This window comes from Oncorhynchus kisutch, linkage group LG15 (genome assembly GCF_002021735.2).
Source record: "Oncorhynchus kisutch isolate 150728-3 linkage group LG15, Okis_V2, whole genome shotgun sequence".
NCBI classification, from domain to species: Eukaryota; Metazoa; Chordata; class Actinopteri; order Salmoniformes; family Salmonidae; genus Oncorhynchus; species Oncorhynchus kisutch.
The window spans coordinates 62,057,255-62,079,592 of record NC_034188.2 but is presented as its reverse complement, the minus strand read 5'-3'; the positions used below and the strand labels follow the sequence as shown (position 1 = coordinate 62,079,592).

At 44.2% G+C, this 22,338-nt stretch overlaps 1 protein-coding gene across 1 annotated transcript in view; it reads right to left on the bottom strand.

Moving 5' to 3' along the window:
* Positions 1-22,338, bottom strand: part of LOC109905641 (complement C4-B) — a 30,090-nt gene that overhangs the window by 7,143 nt on the left and 609 nt on the right. The window contains exons 2-28 of the mRNA XM_020503137.2: positions 19,657-19,852; positions 19,377-19,563; positions 19,234-19,304; positions 19,053-19,138; positions 18,891-18,973; positions 18,723-18,810; positions 18,547-18,652; positions 18,293-18,419; positions 18,064-18,179; positions 17,660-17,836; positions 17,326-17,523; positions 16,911-17,105; positions 16,570-16,716; positions 15,801-15,933; positions 15,574-15,642; positions 14,458-14,664; positions 14,094-14,211; positions 13,777-13,847; positions 13,398-13,537; positions 13,010-13,213; positions 12,472-12,523; positions 12,273-12,356; positions 11,826-12,029; positions 11,495-11,727; positions 10,980-11,084; positions 10,637-10,805; positions 7,209-7,423 (exon numbers count right to left, since the gene is read on the bottom strand). Of these exons, the coding sequence (XP_020358726.1) occupies positions 7,209-7,423; positions 10,637-10,805; positions 10,980-11,084; positions 11,495-11,727; positions 11,826-12,029; positions 12,273-12,356; positions 12,472-12,523; positions 13,010-13,213; positions 13,398-13,537; positions 13,777-13,847; positions 14,094-14,211; positions 14,458-14,664; positions 15,574-15,642; positions 15,801-15,933; positions 16,570-16,716; positions 16,911-17,105; positions 17,326-17,523; positions 17,660-17,836; positions 18,064-18,179; positions 18,293-18,419; positions 18,547-18,652; positions 18,723-18,810; positions 18,891-18,973; positions 19,053-19,138; positions 19,234-19,304; positions 19,377-19,563; positions 19,657-19,852 (3,781 nt within the window). The remainder of the gene's footprint in view (positions 1-7,208; positions 7,424-10,636; positions 10,806-10,979; positions 11,085-11,494; positions 11,728-11,825; positions 12,030-12,272; positions 12,357-12,471; positions 12,524-13,009; positions 13,214-13,397; positions 13,538-13,776; positions 13,848-14,093; positions 14,212-14,457; positions 14,665-15,573; positions 15,643-15,800; positions 15,934-16,569; positions 16,717-16,910; positions 17,106-17,325; positions 17,524-17,659; positions 17,837-18,063; positions 18,180-18,292; positions 18,420-18,546; positions 18,653-18,722; positions 18,811-18,890; positions 18,974-19,052; positions 19,139-19,233; positions 19,305-19,376; positions 19,564-19,656; positions 19,853-22,338) is intronic.

Here is a 22,338-nt window from a genome sequence, read left to right as displayed (position 1 = left end):
GGAGAGGTTGAGGGGGATGGAGGAGAGGATCAGACTGCTGGAGGAGAGGTTGAGGGGGATGGAGGAGAGGATCAGACTGCTGGAGGAGAGGTTGAGGGGGATGGAGGAGAGGTTGAGGGGGATGGAGGAGAGGATCAGACTGCTGGAGGAGAGGTTGAGGGGGATGGAGGAGAGGATCAGACTGCTGGAGGAGAGGTTGAGGGGGATGGAGGAGAGGTTGAGGGGGATGGAGGAGAGGATCAGACTGCTGGAGGAGAGGTTGAGGGGGATGGAGGAGAGGTTGAGGGCGATGGAGGAGAGGATCAGACTGCTGGAGGAGAGGTTGAGGGGGATGGAGGAGAGGTTGAGGGCGATGGAGGAGAGGATCAGACTGCTGGAGGAGAGGTTGAGGGGGATGGAGGAGAGGTTGAGGGGGATGGAGGAGAGGATCAGACTGCTGGAGGAGAGGTTGAGGGGGATGGAGGAGAGGTTGAGGGGGATGGAGGAGAGGATCAGACTGCTGGAGGAGAGGTTGAGGGGGATGGAGGAGAGGTTGAGGGGGATGGAGGAGAGGATCAGACTGCTGGAGGAGAGGTTGAGGGGGATGGAGGAGAGGATCAGACTGCTGGAGGAGAGGTTGAGGGGGATGGAGGAGAGGATCAGACTGCTGGAGGAGAGGTTGAGGGGGATGGAGGAGAGGTTGAGGGGGATGGAGGAGAGGATCAGACTGCTGGAGGAGAGGTTGAGGGGGATGGAGGAGAGGATCAGACTGCTGGAGGAGAGGTTGAGGGGGATGGAGGAGAGGATCAGACTGCTGGAGGAGAGGTTGAGGGGGATGGAGGAGAGGATCAGACTGCTGGAGGAGAGGTTGAGGGGGATGGAGGAGAGGATCAGACTGCTGGAGGAGAGGCTGAGGGGGATGGAGGAGAGGATCAGACTGCTGGAGGAGAGGTTGAGGGGGATGGAGGAGAGGATCAGACTGCTGGAGGAGAGGTTGAGGGGGATGGAGGAGAGGATCAGACTGCTGGAGGAGAGGTTGAGGGGGATGGAGGAGAGGATCAGACTGCTGGAGGAGAGGTTGAGGGGGATGGAGGAGAGGTTGAGGGGGATGGAGGAGAGGATCAGACTGCTGGAGGAGAGGTTGAGGGGGATGGAGGAGAGGATCAGACTGCTGGAGGAGAGGTTGAGGGGGATGGAGGAGAGGTTGAGGGGGATGGAGGAGAGGATCAGACTGCTGGAGGAGAGGTTGAGGGGGATGGAGGAGAGGATCAGACTGCTGGAGGAGAGGTTGAGGGGGATGGAGGAGAGGTTGAGGGGGATGGAGGAGAGGATCAGACTGCTGGAGGAGAGGTTGAGGGGGATGGAGGAGAGGATCAGACTGCTGGAGGAGAGGTTGAGGGGGATGGAGGAGAGGTTGAGGGGGATGGAGGAGGGGATCAGACTGCTGGAGGAGAGGTTGAGGGGGATGGAGGAGAGGATCAGACTGCTGGAGGAGAGGTTGAGGGGGATGGAGGAGAGGTTGAGGGGGATGGAGGAGAGGATCAGACTGCTGGAGGAGAGGCTGAGGGGGATGGAGGAGAGGTTGAGGGGGATGGAGGAGAGGATCAGACTGCTGGAGGAGAGGTTGAGGGGGATGGAGGAGAGGATCAGACTGCTGGAGGAGAGGTTGAGGGGGATGGAGGAGAGGATCAGACTGCTGGAGGAGAGGTTGAGGGGGATGGAGGAGAGGATCAGACTGCTGGAGGAGAGGTTGAGGGGGATGGAGGAGAGGTTGAGGGGGATGGAGGAGAGGATCAGACTGCTGGAGGAGAGGTTGAGGGGGATGGAGGAGAGGATCAGACTGCTGGAGGAGAGGTTGAGGGGGATGGAGGAGAGGATCAGACTGCTGGAGGAGAGGTTGAGGGGGATGGAGGAGAGGATCAGACTGCTGGAGGAGAGGTTGAGGGGGATGGAGGAGAGGATCAGACTGCTGGAGGAGAGGTTGAGGGGGATGGAGGAGAGGATCAGACTGCTGGAGGAGAGGTTGAGGGGGATGGCGTGTGACAGAACAACCCACTAGAGAGGTGGCCACCCCCACAGAGAAGCCAGCAGAACAGCCCACCTCAGTTCCCGAAAAAAGTCTCAACACCACAGCAGAACGGTCCACACCAGACCCTGACCATAGCGTCGACATCACAGAAGAACAGACATATGAAGAACCCCAAGACCAGGGTCTCTCACCCCCTCTGAGCCACCCTGATAGCCCTCCTGACAACCCCCCCCCCTACTCCTTATGGACTCAATCGGGAAATATATACAAGAAAAAAGTGTGTCCAAACACCCAGCGCGCCCTGGACCTTCTGTCTGAGGACCAAATAGGTTCACCTAGCCAGATAATAATACACACAGGCACAAACGACCTGAGAACACAGCAGGAAAGTGTGGTCACAGCACTGAAGGGAGTGATTGAAAAAGCTTCATCTACTTTCCCCAATGCACAAGTGACTATCTCCACCCTGCTACCACGAAAATACTTCCACCCTGCTACCATACAGCGGGTAAACACAAGTATTTCCCGTGACTGTGTCTCAAAACCATATTTTTTCCTGGCCCACCACTCCACCCTAGACTTTAACAGCCTCTATGACCAGGTCCACCTATACAAGGCAGCAGTGCCCACCTTCACCCGGACCCTAAAGGACATCGCTCTCAAACGTAGCCCCAACCCTTCACACAGGAGCAACAGATCAATAGACAGCCCGTCCAGACCAGCGAGAGACACCCCCCCACCTGCACATAGAGGACCCATGCCGAGAGGACCTACATCCAGACCACAACACCACCAGCCACATACACACCCCCACCCCAACCAATCAACAACCCCCCAAGTCAACCATGCCCACACCCCATTTAGGCCCCCTCAGATCAGACCTATGCCCCTCCTGCCCAACCCATGCACCCCACCCCCGCAAAGAGGGCCTCAACATGGAAGTCACACATAGGCCCAGGCCGTGAGTGTGTAAACAGGCCCAACCCCCACTCTTACACTAGCCCAAGCCAATGGCATGTACCAGATGCTCAGCAGGCTCTGTTCAAACTTACTGGCCTGAGGAAAAAAAACACACGACCAACAACATTGGACACTTTATGGAACACAAAGCCTTCACTATCTCATCCTGGAATATCCAAGGCCTGAGGTCATCTGCCTTTGGCCTAAAGAGCAGGAACCTGGATTTCATCAAAGAAATCAGAAATACAGACATTTTCAAACCTGGTATAGAGGAGATGGACCCACAGGTTGCCCTCTTGGTTACAGAGAGCTGGTAGTCCCATCCACCAAACTACCAGGTGTGAAACAGGGAAGGGACTCAGTGGGTATTCTAATTTGGTATAGAGCAGACCTAACTCACTCCATTAAATTAAATCAAAACAGGAACATTCTACATTTGGCTAGAAATTCAAAAGGAAATTATCTTAACAGAGAAAAATGTCCTCCTGTTTGCTACCTATATCCCCCCACTAGAATCCCCATACTTTAATGACGACAACTTCTCAATCATGGAGGGGGAAATCAATCATTTTTCAGGCCCAGGGACATGTACTAGTCTATGGCGACCTAAATGCCAGAACCGGACAAGAACCTGACACCCTCAGCACACAGGGGGACAAACACCTGCCTGCAGGGGACAGCATTCCCTCCCCCATATGCCCCCCTAGGCACAACTATGACAACATAACCAACAAAAACAGGTCACAACTCCTGCAACTCTGTCATACGCTGATGTAACGGTTTTCCTTCTCTTCTGAGGAGGAGTAGGAAAGATAGGACCAATGCGCAGCGTGGTAAGTGTCCATATTTTAATGAAATATAACCGAACACTGAATACAAAAGAACAAGAGAAATAAATGAAAACGGAAGGCGTTCTGTATGGTAAAACACAGAAAACAACTACCCACCACCCATAGTGGGAAAATAGGCTGCCTAAGTATGGTTCTCAATCAGAGACAACGATCGACAGCTGCCTCTGATTGGGAACCATACCAGGCCAAACACAGAAATACAAAACCTAGAATACACAACATAGAATGCCCACCCCAACTCACGCCCTGACCAAACTAAAACAGAGACATAAAAAAGGAACTAAGGTCAGGACGTGACAGCTGGGTATGTACATACCGTAATTTCCGGACTATAAGCCGCTACTTTTTCCCCACGCTTTGAACATCGTGGTTTATACAATGACGCGGCTAATTTGTGGATTTTTCCCGCTTTCACAAGATTCATGCCGCCAAAAAACTGAGCACCGTCACATAGTGTGACGTAAATCGAGCACGCTCAAACTTCCCATCATTCTGATTACGGTAGTCATTTTGTCACCCTTATCATGGCAAAGACACGGAGAAATGCATATGATGCAGCTTTCAAGTTGAAGGCGATCGATCTGGCTGTTGGAAAAGGAAAGAGCTGCTGACAGCGTGGAGCATTGTCAAACAATCCACTATCATCAACGGGTTTCGAAAGGCTGGACTGCTGCGTGTTGAAGAGGGCAGCGATCCAACATCGGATGAAGCAATTCTGAGGCTATTCAACTCCGACTCTGAAGGAGATGACTTCAGTGGTTTCAGTGCACAGAAAGAGGAAGATAGTGACCAATGACTTTCTTGGTAGGCTACTGTTTAATTTTTGTTACAATCCGTGTTTCGTTTAAAGGCTGTGTAAAGTTAATTTGTTTCAATGTACCGGTAGGCACCTGCTGCTTATAGACATGTGCGGCTTATTTATGTACAAAATACATATTTTTAAATAATTCAGTGGGTGCGGTTTATATTCAGGTGCGCTTAATAGTCCAGCAATTACGGTAGTCAATGGTAGGCTTCGAGGGGACTCCTATGGTAGGTACACCTATAGCTCATCTCTTGGCAGTAGTACTGTATACTACTTTATCACTGAAATTAATCCAGAGTCCCTCAGAGCGTTCAGTCAGCACACTGACACCCATCAGCACAGCAAAATCACAATCTACATGAACAGAGAAATACTCAATGATGAGGCATCAAAGCCAAAGGAACTGAATAATATTAAGAAATGCTATAGATGGAAGGAAAGTACTGTAGATACCTACCAAAAAGCTATTAGGCAACAACAAATTCAATCAATTTTAGACAACTTCCTGGATAAAACATTGCACTGTAATAGTGAAGGTGTAAACTTGGCAGTAGAAAGTCTTAACAGTATATTTGACCTCAGCTTCCCTATCAAATCTAAAAATCTCAAATAGAAAACCGAAGAAAATGAACAACAATGACAAATGGTTTGATGAAGAATGCAAAAATCTAAGAAACATTGAGAAACCTGTCCAACCAAAAACATAAAGTTTCGGAAAACCTGAGTCTATGCCTTCACTACGGTGAATCACTAAAACAATACAGAAATAGATGGGAAAATAAGGAACAGCACGTCAGAAATCAGCTCAATGTAATTGAAGAATCCATAGACTAAACACTTCTTGGAAAATTGGAAAACACTAAACAAATAATTATCTTCCCAAAGTGGAGATTGAAGAAGTAGTTTACCCATACATCTTTCTGGCTCTATAACAAAGTGGAGATTGAAGTAGTTGTTTACCCATACATCTTTCTGGCTCTATAACAAAGTGGAGATTGAAGAAGTAGTTTACCCATACATCTTTCTGGCTCTATAACAAAGTGGAGATTGAAGAAGTAGTTTACATCTTTCTGGCTCTATAACAAAGTGGAGATTGAAGAAGTAGTTTACATCTTTCTGGCTCTATAACAAAGTGGAGATTGAAGAAGTAGTTTACATCTTTTTGGCTCTATAACAAAAAGCAAAAACATATACATGATCAAAGACAAATCTTATAATCAACTATTAAAGACTACAAGAACCCACTGGATTCTCCAATTACCTTGAATGAGCTACAGGACAAAATAAAAACCCTCCAACCCAAAATGGCATGTGGTGTTGATGGTATCCTCAATGAAATGATCGAATATACAGACAACAAATTCCAATTGGCTATACTAAAACTCTAACATCATCCTTAGCTCTGGCATCTTCCTCAATATTTGGAACCAAGGACTGATCACCCCAATCCACAAAAGTGGAGGCAAATTTGACCCCACTAACTACCGTGGGATATGCATTAACAGCAACCTTGGGAAAATCCTCTGCATTATCATTAACAGCAGACTCGTACATTTCCTCAGTGAAAAAAAATGTACTGAGCAAATGTACGGTCATTTGGTAAAAAGCCAATTTGACGACAGACCACGTATTCACCCTGCACACCCTAAATGACAAACAAACAAACCAAAACAAAGGCAAAGTCTTCTCATGCTTTGATGATTTCAAAAAAGCCTTCGACTCAATTTGGCATGAGGGTCTGCTATACAAATTGAGGGAAAGTGGTGTTGCAGCTAAGCCCCACCCTCTTCAACATATATATCAACGAATTGGCGAGGGCACTAAAAGTCTGCAGCACCCTACTAGAATCTGAAGTCAAATGTCTACTCTTTGCTGATGATCTGGTGCTTCTGTCACCAACCAAGGAGGGCCTACAGCAGCACCTAGATATTCTGCACAGATTCTGCCAGACCTGGCCCTGACAGTAAATCTCAGTAAGACCAAAATAATGGTGTTCCAAAAAGATCTAGTCGCCAGGACCACAAATACAAATTCCATCTAGACACCGTTGCCCTAGAGCACACAAAAAACTATACATACCTTGGCCTAAACATCAGCGCCACAGGTAACAAAGCTGTGAACGATCTGACAGACAAGGCAAGAAGGGCATTCTATGCCATCAAAAGGAACATAAAATTCAACATACTAATAAGGATCTGGCTAAAGATAAAGAATTAGGAGGGGGCAAAGAGAGGGAGAAAAAGAGAATAGTATAACTAGGGCCAGGAGTTTTTCCAAGTCTCTTCAGGTGGTCAGTGATAACTCCTAGCTCCAGATCATAATGCTCTGATGGTCTACTGGTGGCTTGTCCTACAGTACCTACCCGTCTGTCTACTGGTGGCTTGTCCTAAAGTACCTACCCATCTCTCTACTGGTGGCTTGTCCTACAGTACCTACCCGTCTGTCTACTGGTGGCTTGTCCTACAGTACCTACCCGTCTGTCTACTGATGGCTTGTCCTACAGTACCTACCCATCTGTCTACTGGTGGCTTGTCCTACAGTACCTACCCATCTGTCTACTGGTGGCTTGTCCTAAAGTACCTACCTGTGTAGAGCGGAACCCTCCTCCATACTGCCTCTGCTCAGTGAGCCAGCGGGCAATGCGCGTCGCATACGTCACGTCTTCCTCTGCCACCGTCTGGAGCAGGGCGTAGGCCGTGGTCTCCACAGAGATGGACTTGGCCTGGGGAACCCGATTGGCCCTCTTCTCCCCACTCAGCCTTAGAGCATCACTGGCCTCCCAGTGACATGTAGATTCCTCTACAGGAGAGAGATACAATCTTCGATAAAAGGTGCTATCTAGGCGGTTCTTGGGCTGTCCCCATAGGATAACTTTTTGAATAACTTTTTTTGGTTGCAAGTAGAACCTTTTTTTTGTTTCCAGGTCGAACCTTTTTTGTTCCAGGTAGAACCCTTTTGGGTAAGGTGGCAAAAAGAACCATCATTGGGACAGCGCACAGATGATTTCTATGAGCGCTGGTGTGCCATCCTGAACAAATGCTCTATTGATTTAATTACATTAATTGTTGACCAGTTGAAAAAGTATTTTATTGAAATGGATAACACAATTGAAGAGAAACACACAGCTCTGCAAGGAGCTGGTCCCAGAACCCGCGGGACTGAGTGTCTTTAATTTATCAAGCAAGATATTGAGCCCTGCCCATGTCTCCTTGCTTAATAAAGGGTTATATTTGGATGTTTAAGGTAGACAGACACGTTTAAGTTATTTTCCTCTAATCGTAATATTCCTACTGAACCAGTAGGTTACTCACCTGCACATACTCAGACTCCTTTTAGAAGTAAGAGTTATTTTATACCTCCAGCCAATCGCAATCACTCTATCGAGACGTATCGCAAACTCGACCAGCAGTATGATCTCTATTATTGAATCTCTTGATCCTCTCCCTGATAATACTTTGTTAGTTACTTTTGATGTTGAGTCGTTATACACAAATATTCCACACGAGGGCGGTATTGAAGCTCTGGAACATTTTCTTCTGCAACGTGACCCTAATGAGCTACCTTCCAGTGCCTGCATTATAACATTGGCTGAAATAGTACTCACACAACTATTTCATGTTTCTAAATTATTTATTTATTCAGACGAAGGGTACTGCTATGGGATCCCCCATGGTTCCTAACTATGCTAATTTGTATGTGGGTTACATGGAGAAACAGTCCATTTTCAATCCTCTCAAAAATGTTTTCTTGCCTAACATTATTATGTGGAAACGGTATATTGATGATGTTTTTGTTCTATGGAGGGGTGATGGAAAACAGCTCCAGGCATTCCATGCTTTTCTTAACTCCTGTTCTGAGCATCAGAGATTTACTATATAATCTGACACATTTCAAATCAATTTCCTTGATCTTCTGATCTTGTGTGAAAATAATGTTCTATACACTGATCTTTACAGGAAACCTATTGATCGTAACAGTTTGTTGAGGGCTGACAGTTGTCACCCACTTCCCTTGGAAAAGTTTACCCTGCAGCCAATTCTGTCGAATCAAGAATTTGCAAAAAAACTAACAGATTTCGACAGAAATAATATGCAAAGAAAAGTCAAGGAGAAGATGTACAAAAATGGTCAGATTAATACTGCCATTGAGAAAATTCAAAACAAACCGCGACATTTTCAAGGTCAATCTCACAAAAATAAGCATTCTTGCGTCCTAACTACCCGCTATTCAAAGTGCTCTGAACAAATTAAGGGAATCTTCCACAAACATTGGCACATTCTAAGATCCGATGACAGTATCGGTAACGTTGTTGTGTTTTCGGACCATCCTTTGGTCGTGTTCTCTCGAGGCAGAAATATCAGCGATCAATTGGTAAACTCTGATTTACCACCCCAAAATATTCCTGAACAACCTCTATTTGCGCCCCTACTGGATGGAAATTACAAGTATAATGGGTGTGCTCAATACAATGGCACTTATAAATGTAGATCCTTCAAACACCCACAAACAGGGAAACAGATCCCAATCAAAGGTGTTATTATGTGCTCCACTAAGGCAGTTATTTATCTTATAACTTGTCCTTGTGGTAAAAAAAATAATTGTTAAACAAAGCGCAAATTAAAAGTACGTATCTCAGAGCATCGTAGCACCATTAGGTGCAAAAACTCGACTTACCCAGTTCCGGTCTACTTTTCAAAAGCAAACCACTCGATTTCATCCCTACGTTATATTGGCATCGAACATGCAACCCTCCCTATGAGAGGGGGTGACCTCGACAATTTATTGTTAAAACGAGAGGCTGCCTGGATCTTTAATTTAAACCCTTGCTCCCTTCGGTCTCAACGTAGACTTTGATCTGAAGTCATTATTGTGATTTTCTTGTTGTAAATATATGTAGGCCTATGTAGCCAAATTGTACAATTTGTCTATGATCGTATGCTATCCATGCGTGTTTTTGGTATGTTATTTTAATATATGAGAATTAACCATGTGTGTGTCCTTTGAAACTATATAAACTCGTCACCCGCAGTGTTTGTCATTATTCCGTAAGGAAGACAGCTCGTCTGTCGAGACGTTGGATATGAGGTTATTGAAGTATTGCATCTGAGCTCCTAGAGTGTGCGGCTCCCCTTTAATTGTTCAAGTGTTCTACTCCGCAAGCCAGCACCTCGCCAAAATAGATGTGGGTTTCTTTCGCCTCTAGAACCCTTTTGGGTTCCAATTCAAACCTTTTCTAAGAGTGTACAGTAACTTTAAAGAGCGAGTAAGTTCTCCTTTTGAAAACGGCATATATGCCATCGATGAGTCAGAAACATGTATTCTAGTGTCAAAATTGACCTCAACGTATAAATAGGATAATTTGGTCAGTGTTGTTCGAAACGGTCATTTGCTAGATAAGAAAAAGTGTTATGTCATGGAAAGCAGGGTACCGTTTTCCTTGGGTTGGGTCAAACATGCCCACAGCTGGCCTAACCCAAGTAATCAATTCGGAGTGCAGCTTCTCGCGACACGATCGTAATGCCCATGGTCAATTTGGTTTGACATTCGATATCCCTATGGGATTAGAATGTCAATGGCGCAACACAAACAAGACACCCACATTAAACCACGGCCGCTGTATTTCCTAATGACCAAGACGGAAAACAAGGCCAAATCGGGAAGTTCAGCCCCCACTTTAACAGCGGCATACTTTTGCAGGGGAGACAATCAGTAATCTGTCGCCCTCTGCTGTTTAAATATTGTCATTGTGTATTTCTGCCTACTTCACTCAATATTTATACAGCCAAGGAAATCAATGTCTACGGAGACTTTCTCCAGCCACTACCTGTAATACTTTACAGGAGCTGTTGATCAAATCAGGTTTATGTCCAAAAGGAATTAACAGTATTTATGTAAACACTTGTGGTAGACGAATATAGCCCTCTGATCTAGAGGACTACTGAAGTAATATGACAATTAGATAACCCATAGTCCCTCTTATCCAGATGACTAGTAAAGTTACAAGGTACTGACCGTTGTCACAGTGTGCCAAAGCCCTGAGTTTGGTCTGAGCCGTGGAAGCAGCATCTCCACCAGGGGACGTTAGAGAGAGGGCGTAGGAGGTGATGGATACAGCGAAGGGCCTCTGAAGGGAGTTCAGCTTCGACCCCAGGTAGACCTTAGCCTGCTCCATAGCATACCTCTAACACAGGGGAATGGTGGATAGATTTAGCATTATAATTAGCAATATGCATGAGCTTCATTCTGGTATATTCTGTTGCAAAACCTATTTGCCCATTTAGGATAATTCCACAACTTTTAGTCAGGTTAAGTCAGTGATGTTAAGGTTAAGTCCATGACTTGAATGATGTATTACCACTTCTGAGTCTTGTCCTTCGGGGTACAGCGGCACAGCGTGGTGCATGGCTATCAGAACGAACGCTGTCAGGGACACCTCTCCCTCAAACCCTCCCACTCCACCCTGATGGGAATAGAGAGATAGCAGACAGGTAAAGACACAGTAATGTATTGTATGTTATGGTAGTGTACCTGCATGGTCCGCTCATGGAGAACATTTGGGTCATACATAGAGGTTAGAGGGGTGGGATTGCTACCGGAAACTTGCTAGTTCGAATCCCTGACGGGCTGAAAAAAATTGGACGAGACGACTAGAGGGTTGTTAGGTGACAAATCCTAGAAAGACGACATCTCCAGCCGCTGTGCCCTTGAGCAAGGCACTTAACCCATAAACTGCTCACCATGCGGCACACTATGGCTGCCCACTGCTCCAGCTACTCCAACCTAATGTGTTTTTGTGTATGTGTGTCTATATTGAAGTGGTTGGGTACAGCAGAAAACACATTTTCACACAGATGAATAAAGTATTCTTACCTGCATGGTGCGGTCATAGAGTGGGTTAGGGTCAGTGAAGGCTCCACTGGACAGCTGTTTAGACACCAGGTAGGAGATGGACTGTTGGATGTAGGAGTCCTCCACTGTAATCACGTCCCTGCATTGGGACAACTCCTTGGCTATAAAGGCTGTCAACCAAACACTGCTTGGTGTTGTCAGGAAAGCTCCATAGGATCCGTCTGTCTTCTTGAAGGTCAGGATTCTGCCGTATCCTTGGAAAGAGAAATAATCAATTCATTTCAACTGTTTGATTCCCACAAGGGTAGATGTCTCAAAGCAATTAACTTAAGATGTCCCGGTGTCCCCTCACCAGCCTGTATCATGGCCTGAGCTTCGTCTCTGCGTTCAGCCTTCAGGTCGATCCACTGTCCCGTGGTGTCCAGGTATCTCATGGCGTGGATGGCTGGAGACATGGTGACCATTGTCTGCTCCGCACACCCCATGGGTAGGGAGATGAGCCGGTCCACTCCATCCAGGTTCAGACAGTTCTCCACGGACTCTCCCATCACGCCACCTACATGGGGGGTACATGGGCACAGAGCTTATACATGGGACCAGGAGGTTTCCCCCTTATATTAGTTAACTAGACCTGGAGATTGGTCAGGGCAAACTGGTCAGGGAAGACTCCTAGTCTGAAATAATATCTCCTGGAACAATATATATATTTTTAAATGTAAACATTCAGTACTACAGACCCCACATGAACAGAAAGTCTGTCTAAACGTGTGGGTAGAGCGAGTCTGTGGACCCTACTTACCTTTGACACTGATGTAGGCGTCAGATTCCAGTCCAGGTACAGCACTAGGAGGAGGTGGGATTTTAAGTTCGATTGACTTGGCAGCTGTGCAACATAGATAAGAAGTCGAGAACCTGTTTTAACTCAATGTCTGATTTGGCTTGTTTGCATCAATGTCCCTTTAACTACCGATGTCTGATGTTCTGATAAACAACATTACCATTCCCATCAATGTTGTATTCATGTTGTATTGAGACCAGTTCCCCTTCCCCCTGTATAACAGAACAAAAGGTGAGAGTCTCATTCAGAATGGTTATACAGACATATACAGATGTAGGATCTGAATTTGAGCCAGTTCGCTACAGCAGGAAAATAATCCTGCAGTAGCAGGAAATTTGAATTATGACATTTTTGTAAGGGTTGCACATTTTTTTTCATAAGGGAAAATCAAGTCTGAAATGTCAGAGTGGAAATTACAAACTCCAGAGCCCTTTTAAACCTCAAAAACACTACAAGTTTTTTAAATGTCATGCATTGCAGGAAAGTTTTCCTGCAACAGGGTGATCAAATACATTTTGTAAAATGGTCAAAAGAGATTCAAATCCACATGTTGCCAGTTGTGTTCAGCACAATAAAGAAGTGAGAACCACATGTAGTCTAATGTACATATGTATTATATAGACATAGAGTAGAACTACTGTGTATTAGAAGGAGAAAAGTGATACAAGTTTAAATATTTGCCAGTGGTGTGTTCATACCGTGACTTTGAGGTTCTTCTTGATCTGGTCGCGAGCGGTCTTAGTGTAGGCCTCTACCTGGATAGGGATGTTTCCTATGACCAGAGGAACCACGGTGAAGTAGACAGGGACAGCAGACTTACCAGGTACTGTCACCACCTCCTTGTCCCCTCTGTCCCCCCCTGCACTGCACAGACCCTCCACCCACGCCAGCTCTACTGTCACCTTCACAGAGAGAAACACATACAGTAGACATGGCAGTAGATGTAAGTATAGTCAAAATGTCTATCAAAGGAATCTACAGATGATAATGTCTGCAACTGCTGTTTATTTGAATAAATGGCTGTTGGGGGCATTTTGGATTTGAATATATTGTTTTGACACATACTGTTTTAAGAAAACAAGTTACCTCCATACTGTCGGTTCTGTAGTTGTACACAACAGCTTTCACCTGCAGCTGTTCGTTTCTCTTCACAGAATAGGGCAGTCTGAGCGAGACAAAGAAGTCCTGGAACACCACCAGAGGCTTGGGCTCAGCTATACAAAACCCTGAAGGGAAAGCCATCACTAACATTAACCACTTGATGACTGTCCTCTGAAAGTCTGATGGCGTAATGATAACCTGAGCGCCAGTCTCTTTGTGTTATCATGACAACTTCTTGTCACTCTTGTCACTCGTTGTCATGGTTGGCTTGATAATCAATGTCAAACTGAGTTGGCAAGAGCACAAACAGATTTGGGACCAGGATAATGTAATGGTCTTAGGTTAGAAGGAAGAGGTGACCTGCCTTTTGTTTTAGAGATTCCCACTGCTTGAACCTCCCAGGTAGTGATGGAGTCAGGGACAGCAATACTGTGTCTGAAAATAATAACGTACAACATGATTTAACTACTAGTTACACTACAGTATATTGGCTTCCAGGTTTGACCCAGTCTGTTCACATGGTCAGGGAAAACTCTGGGCCCCAGTCATGACAGTCCTGGCTTGTGTCCCAAATGGCACCTTATTCCCTAGTCTACCAGTCAAAAGTACTGCACTATATTGTGAATAGTGTCGTTTGGGACGTGGCCCTGAAGTCCACGATGTTGCAGATTACCAGGTTACCTTACGAGACCAGAGGGTTCCACATCAACGATGTCCCACATCCAGGTCTGAGGGAAGTAAGAGCGCAGGTGGACAGACACCTCATCTATGGCCTCCTCCTCATCCATATCATCATCCACTAGACAGGAGGACAGGGAAGAGGACATGGAGATATGCATATACTCAGAAAACATTCAAAAATGTTCAGCTTAATCAATGCAAAATATGTGCATATACTGTAGTACAACTAGTCTGCAAAAATACAAAAGTATTGATTTATCTATTTATCTATTACTGAATGCGCCACAATAATCTGTAGATTGTAATATTCTTCTAAGATGTTATTGTCCAACTACTAATGTAATAATATAATAAGATAGTGTACTTCTAGCCAGGCTATATGTCTTCCTGGTCTTCTTGATGTTGTTCCTCAGCTTGGTGGCATCTCTGCAGCACTTGAGGAAGGCAGTGCGACAGGAAATAGACTTGTGGGTGGTTTTAGCATGACGACTCTCACAGGACAGACCCAGGCTGTTAAACCTGGCCCCATCCTGACAACACCTCTTCTCCATATTATCTGGGTACCTGTTGACTGCAGACAAGAACTCTGTGTCTAACTAATCCATTATATACATGTTTTTGCTGAAACATATCTGAACATTTGTCTAGGAAGGATTATTGAAAGGTATCCTTTGGAGTGCTGTCCATGTTATATAACTAATAATAGTTGATACTCTCACCATAAGAGTAAAACTAGCATGCTCAGAGGATGGAGGGAGAATAGAAGTCCCTCCAAACCGGGAACATTCCCAGAACATTAGCTAAGATTCCCATTAAGTTCTAGATAGGGTTTGATCTAACATTAGGATTTTAAAAAATACAAAAAGTTAAATATCCTTGGAATGTTCTCCTAACGTTCACTAAAATGTTTTACATGGTATCCAAGACTATGACTGATGATCTAGGATCACTTTTGCCTCTAAGAAAAGGCTAAATGTATATTGGGTGAACATCAATGGAATATTATGTTGAACCTAAAACAAATAGGCTATGAACGTCATAAAAACGGACCTATTTGGAAATTGTGCAACATTGTGGGAATGTTCTGTGCAACCTTTGTGAATATCATAAGAATATTTTTGCAACATCCCAGACAACATCCAAGACTTAATTCATATGTTCTGTCAACATTCTTACAACATTAAGGCAATGTCCTGTGCAACCTAACTTAGACATTGTATGAATATCATCATAACTGAGCATATCCCTTGTAATGTACCCACCAGGTTACAACAAATGTTCTGGGAACCTTTAAAGAACATATGAAATGTGTTATAGGAATGATCTTGTATCATCAGGCAAAAGTTTTATACAAACGTTCTATAATCATCAGCAAGACTAGACACTTTTGTGTTATGAGAACATTTGCTGCGACCTAAAGAAAATTCTGGGAACTTTCACAGAACCAATTTTGGTTTGCTGAGGTTACTACTACACCTACTGATATCAGAGAAAGCCTGGTGATGGTTCAAGGCTCTCTTCCCTCTTCTTTTGTTCTTACAGGAGTAATCTGATCAGAGGACAAAAGAAAAATAATTTTACAATATTGTGTGGAATAAATTCCATCAACAACAGCAGCAGCAGTGATGTGCTTTTACCAACCAGGATCCGTACATGTACTATTCATTCAACATTATAATGAGTTAAATGTCTGAATGTAAACCGTACCATTTCTCACGTGATTCTCTGTATCCACCCAGTTGGTTATAAAGGCGAGCCCAGCGTCCTGTAACACAGACTGGGAGTTCCTGCCCCCTCCCATAGAACACGCCAGGTCATAGGAGTTCATGTAGGCAAACATCTATAGAAGAAGATGACTTTATTGGTCCATTTACTACATGAACAACAGATATTTGTCTTTTGCATATCCCATTCTCCCTGGTAGACAAACACATCCTGTCCTGTACATACAGTAGATACATATAACAATACATACTGTCCTGTACATACAGTAGATAAACACAGTACATACACAGGGAGATACATTCTCAGGTATACTGTATTTTCACAGACAAACCTGCTCTCTGTGATACAGTACATTAGCTCAGCGTTTTCCAAACTCGATCCAGAGGACACCAAGGGGTACACATTTTGTTTTTTGCCTTAGGACTACACAGCTGATTCAAATGATCAACTCATCATCACGCTTTGGTTATTTGAATCAGCTGTGTAGTGCTGGGGCAAAAAACAGAACGTACACCCCTTTGGGCCTCCAGGAATTAGCTTAGGAAATGCTCTATTAGCTGATACCAGGTCATAGCCTTGCGAAGCTGTCAACATACACCTGAGACTGAGCCAAAATGTTATGTTACTTTATCATTTCATCTTTATTTAACCAGGAAGTCACATTGAAATTGAAATATCACCAGCAGGCACACATGCTGTATGTAGCTATTCATTCAACCTGGTAAGTGTGTGACAGACAGAGGTTCGGTACCTTCTGAGGAGTGAGTTTGTTGTTCTTGTTGAGGATGTAAACAGCTGTATCTACAGCAGCCAGAGCTACCTTGTCTCCCTGGTCTGTACGGACCACCACATTCACCAAGTCAGCTGGTTTATGCTCTTTAAATGGAAGGATCTCGATCTGAAAACAGAGCAACAAAGACATTGTCACAATCCGCCTCCATGCAAAACTAGATCCCTTTGATTGATCTTTATTAGTCAAGTTAAAATCATAAAATGTGCCTTCTTGATGCACAGCACTGACAACAGGATACAACCATAACTGGCTAAGTGTAGTAAGAGTAGAAGTAGAGAAACAAGCGGTGACTATAGAACCTGTCCTTTGCAGATATCTTTGACATCGGCCCATACAGAGTCAGCCACTATGGTAGTCTTCTCTGGTGCCTGTGTGAAGTAGTAGGCCACCAGTCTGAAGGAAGGGACCAGGTCAAGACTGTAGGGCAGACTGAAGGTGGTCAGCTCAGTCCTCTGGACCCTGTTCATCTGGACCACTCTGCCCTTACTCAGGACCTGAAAGAATGGAAACAGAGGAAATAACACATTATTACTCTTCACTACAGATTTTGAAAATATTAATTTCTCAACCCCAACGTGCTTATATTGATGTTGGTTACAGCTATGACAACCCCAGTCTACTGTAGTGTATGGAAACGTGAAGCTATGCACAGATTAAGTGGTAAATGGTTATCTCCATCCATTATTAGAATGGACTGATACTCCAATATGTTACCATATAGTAGATGTAGGCTGGTCGTGGGGTGCCTGGAGGGGTGATGTCTCTGAGAGTGACCGTCATGGTTCCTCCAGGCTCCAGAGTGACATGTTCTATCTCTACACTCAGGTAGCTGTTCCCCTCAGACTGGACTGCTCTCACTGTCATTTTGGCATCACTCACTACTACCTCTTTATCCCCTCCCTCAGCAAACATCTGGAGAGACAAGAACATACAGTGCAAAGTTACAGTACGTCAATATTACCTCCCATGGAAATTAGAGCCACATAGAACACTTGACATAACTACAGTGTTGATTGAAAGTTGAAAGTTCTCTGTGTCTGTCCTGTACCTTGATGTCCATAGACGTGGCCAGTTTGGGCACTTCGAAGGTGAGAACAGCCTCACCCTTAGAGTTACCGGATCCCTCTAACTTAGACTCCTGTGTGCCTCCTACAGAGGTCACTGAAACTGAAGCCCTCATACGGAGGTCAGGGGCTGGGGATCCATCTGGGTGGGTGGTGGTGGCCTGAGAAGGAAACATGCAGCATATGCCCAGTAGACTATGTCTATAGATACAGTCATACTCTAAATGGTAAGGCCAATACAATTGATAACACTGATAACTATTGTACGGTACGTCTCATTTGGAAAAGGGATTTGTTAATCTCAATATGATGTCCTGAATGAATACAATTATATTTTACTCTGTGGCGTTAAAGTTTGTCTTCGAGTGCAGAAACGACCACACAGTACCAGGATAGAGAACTTTCCTCCAGGTGTGAAGTATTCCTTAGTCTTCGACATGTCAATTATGTATGGAGACGTCACTATCTTTACTGAAGTGCTCTCAGCTTCTTCTAAATCTCCGCCTGAGAGAGCGAGAGACAAAGAGAGACAGAGTGACAGTTACTGTCATATCCAAGAGAAAATACCTGAATCCGCTGGCATGGTCATGTGTTATCTGACTGAATGAAGGACTTACTTGCTGTTTCTAAAACTGTAACAGCTATGTACAGATTGTGTCCCTCCATGTGTTGGATGTTTTGCTTTTCTGCTTTCCCACGAAGGTCTTCAGTTGGCAGGGTAATGCTGGCGACACCGTCTTGAATCTACAATACACCAGAAAAAAGTCAATGGAACTGGCCTGGATACAAAACAATAACTCTACAATCAGAATATGTGACTTTAATTTGACATTTTTTTATGTACATTTTTAAGATGATAAAGTGAACTCACAGAAGTCTTGTTTTCTAGGCCAGGTAGATGTGTTCTGTTGCCTTCTCTGTCTATTAGTCCAAATCTAACATAAGCTATGCCATTGACACCTTTGCCATAGGTGTACCTGCAATCAACACACATTTACTTGACATGCTATGAACAATTCACAAAACAGTCCATAAATACAATCTCACCTTACAGAGACGCTGAATTGAAAGGATTCTTCTGTCACTAAATAATATGGCTTCAAAGCTGTTATCGTCACCTCAAAAGTAGGAAGAACTGAAAGAAATAGAGGTGAGCTTCACTTTATTGTTGTTGGGCCGTTTCATAGAGTCATGCAACCTATTTTTGATACTCACCATATTCCCTGACCTCAAACTCCACTGAAGAGTTGGACATGGGATGGTTGGTAAAAGTGGCAAGAATCTTCCAATGGCCAGCCCTGAAACATATTGACAGAGTAGTGGTCAGTGCTACTCCTGTCCTGTGTTCCATAGACTTTATGTCAACATCCTACTTACGTCTCAACATCAGGGATCATTATGTTCCTCTGAAGGAGTTTACTGGAGTGTAGAGCCTGGTTGTACACCAGCAGGCCTTTGGAGTTCTGCAGAGAGACAGTGAACCTTATTTTGAGAACAGAGATTCAATATAACACAATAATACAACTTTAACATACAGATAGATGTCTTGCAAACGTACAAATATCTTGACATTGATGCTTTCCTCGACAGGCAGCAGATAGTTGTCTAACGTGAAGACCCTGAAATTGACTGGAAAAGGACAAATTGGGATTATAACTAAAATCATATATAATAGTCAAAAAAATATATTTGAGACTTTACCATTCTCTCCTGGATTGTAGATTGGTTTGTCTGTCTGGATGAAGACATAACCCTTTTTTGTGGACAAAAGGATAGTTTTTTTTTTTTTAAAGAAGTCATTGCTCTCTGCGGCCAGTTGGATATATGGCACAATTGTCTTTGTTTTTCCTATGTTTTTGATTGCCTCTTCGTACAGGCTAGGAACAACCTGTAAAACATGATAATAGAGGCAGAATCATATAAATGCACATTCCAGTAGTTCCATAGGGTATGAAAGGAGGTTAGCCTTCTGCATACTTACGCTCATTTTCACCACCTCCTGATAGCCATTGGCTTCATTGAGAGTTACATGCTTTTTTCCAGACAGAACTTTATTATTGTCAGTTTGGTACAGGAAGTATAGTGTAATCTGTGTAGGCTTGATAGCTCCCTGCAGCTGTACTGTCACTGTCTCCTCTACTCCCAGGTGGACTATGTTGGGAGCAGTGATGAGACATCTGCAAACACACACAAACACAAACAAAGACACACACGAACACAAACAAACACACACACGAACACAAACAAACACACACACGACACAAACAAACACAAACACACACACGACACAAACAAACACACACACACACGAACACAAACAAACACACACACACACACACACACGAATAAACACAAACACAAACAAACACACACACGAATACAAACAAACACAAACAAACAAACACACACACGAACACAAACAAACACACACACGAACACAAACAAACACAAACACAAACAAACACACACACGAACACAAACAAACACACACACGAACACACACAAACAAACACACACACGAACACAAACAAACACACACACGAACACAAACAAACACAAACACAAACAAACACACACACGAACACAAACAAACACACACACGAACACAAACAAACACACACACGAACACACACAAACACATGCGGGAATAAGCAGGTGGCAGGATAATTTCATAAAAATAGTGAAACAGACAAAAAAATATATTTTTTATGTAATACTTTACTAAATATATTCACGTCACCAAATAATTGTTTAAAATACACTGTTTGCAATGAAGGTCAGCAGTAGCCTCAACAGCACTCTGTAGGGTAGCACCATGGTGTAGCCAGAGGACAGCCAGCCAGAGGACAGCCAGCCAGAGGACAGCTAGCCAGAGGACAGCCAGCCAGAGGACAGCCAGCCAGAGGACAGCCAGCCAGAGGACAGCTAGCCAGAGGACAGCTAGCCAGAGGACAGCTAGCCAGAGGACAGCTAGCCAGAGGACAGCTAGCCAGAGGTGGAAAAAGAACCCAATTGTCATACTTGAGTAAAAGTATAGATTCCTTAATAGAAAGTTACTCAGGTGAAAGTCACCCAGCAAAAAACGACTTGAGTAAAAGTCTAAAAGTATTTGGTTCTAAATTTAGTTATGCATCAAAACTAAATGTAATTGCTAAAATATACTTAAGTATCAAAAGTAAAAGTAAATGTATAAATCAATTCAAATTCTTTGTATTAAGCAAAGCAGACACCACTGCAGCTAGTTTCTGTCCTCCTCTGGATACACTGTATCACATTTAGGTAAGACCCAGATGGAGACAGTGTAGAAATAAGAAGAGTTTATTACAACCACGGGGGCAGGCAAACGACAGGTCAAGGCAGGCAGGGGTCAGTAATCCAGGAAGAGTGTAATGGGTCCAGAACGGCAGGCAGTCTCAGGGTCAGGGCAGGAAGGGGTCAGTAATCGAGGAAGAGTGTAATGGGTCCAGAACGGCAGGCAGTCTCAGGGTCAGGGCAGACAGAACGGTCAAAACCGGGAAGGACTAGAAAACAGGAGCAGGGAAACAGGCAGGAGCAGGGAAACAGGCAGGAGCAGGGAAACAGGCAGGAGCAGGGAAACTGGCAGGAGCAGGGAAACTGGCAGGAGCAGGGAAACAAAGGCTGGCAGGTTTTACGAACAAAACAAACTGGCAACAGACAAACCGAGAACACAGGTATAAATACACAGGGGATAATGAGGAAAATGGGCGACACCTGGAGGCGGGTGGAGACAATCACAAAGACAGGTGAAACAGACTTCAATACAAAACCTAGGAGGCTCTTGGTTCTCACCCCTTTCCATATACTTACACAGTAATTATGAATACTTCGAGAGGACGTCCTTCAACCTATCTGAGCTCTTACAGCATGAACTGACATGTTGTCCACCCAATCAAAGGATCAGAGAATGAATCTAGCACTGAAAACATAAGCTACAGCTAGCTATCACTGCAGAGAAAACAATATGGTGACTAGTTGACTTAAAGAGAGAGAAAGGCAATAGTTGAACCGTTTTGTTAAGTCAAGTTAAGCGTTTGTTTTACACTGTACACTGTACTGCATGATTGTAGCGGGTTTACTAATGCTCTAGTTCTAGTAACTATGTTGACTTGACGTTAGCTAAAATGGTGACACCGACACCGTATGATATGAAGGTCTGGCTTGGAAAGGTTTTATCGCCTGGTCATAGACAGCTGACGTGTTGTGTTGTCCACAAGCAAATGGAAATGGTGAGAGGAGGAGAGTGTGTAGATGCGAGAAGGAATTATCCAACGATCAAAGGGATCATGCGGATTTATGTGGCTGCTATGAAAGTGAACTGTGTTTGTGTTTGATCAGGGGTGTATTCCTTCCGCCGATTTTGTTGAAAAACGTTTCTTAAACGAAAGCAAACATAACGAAACAGGGATAAACATGCCTGTATTTATCAAATAGAAACTGTTGTTTGCAACTGTTGGACTAATGATTACACCCTAGATCAGCTAGATGCAGGCAAAATTGTGCAAGGCGATATTGAATGTATCCGTGTCTGTCACCTTGATTGCTCAAATTTCTCTCGACCTGTGCAACTACGTTGTAAAATTACATTCATAGACTAGGTTACAGAATGCTGGGTATAGGGAAAAGTTGAGTATCATGCAGTAAC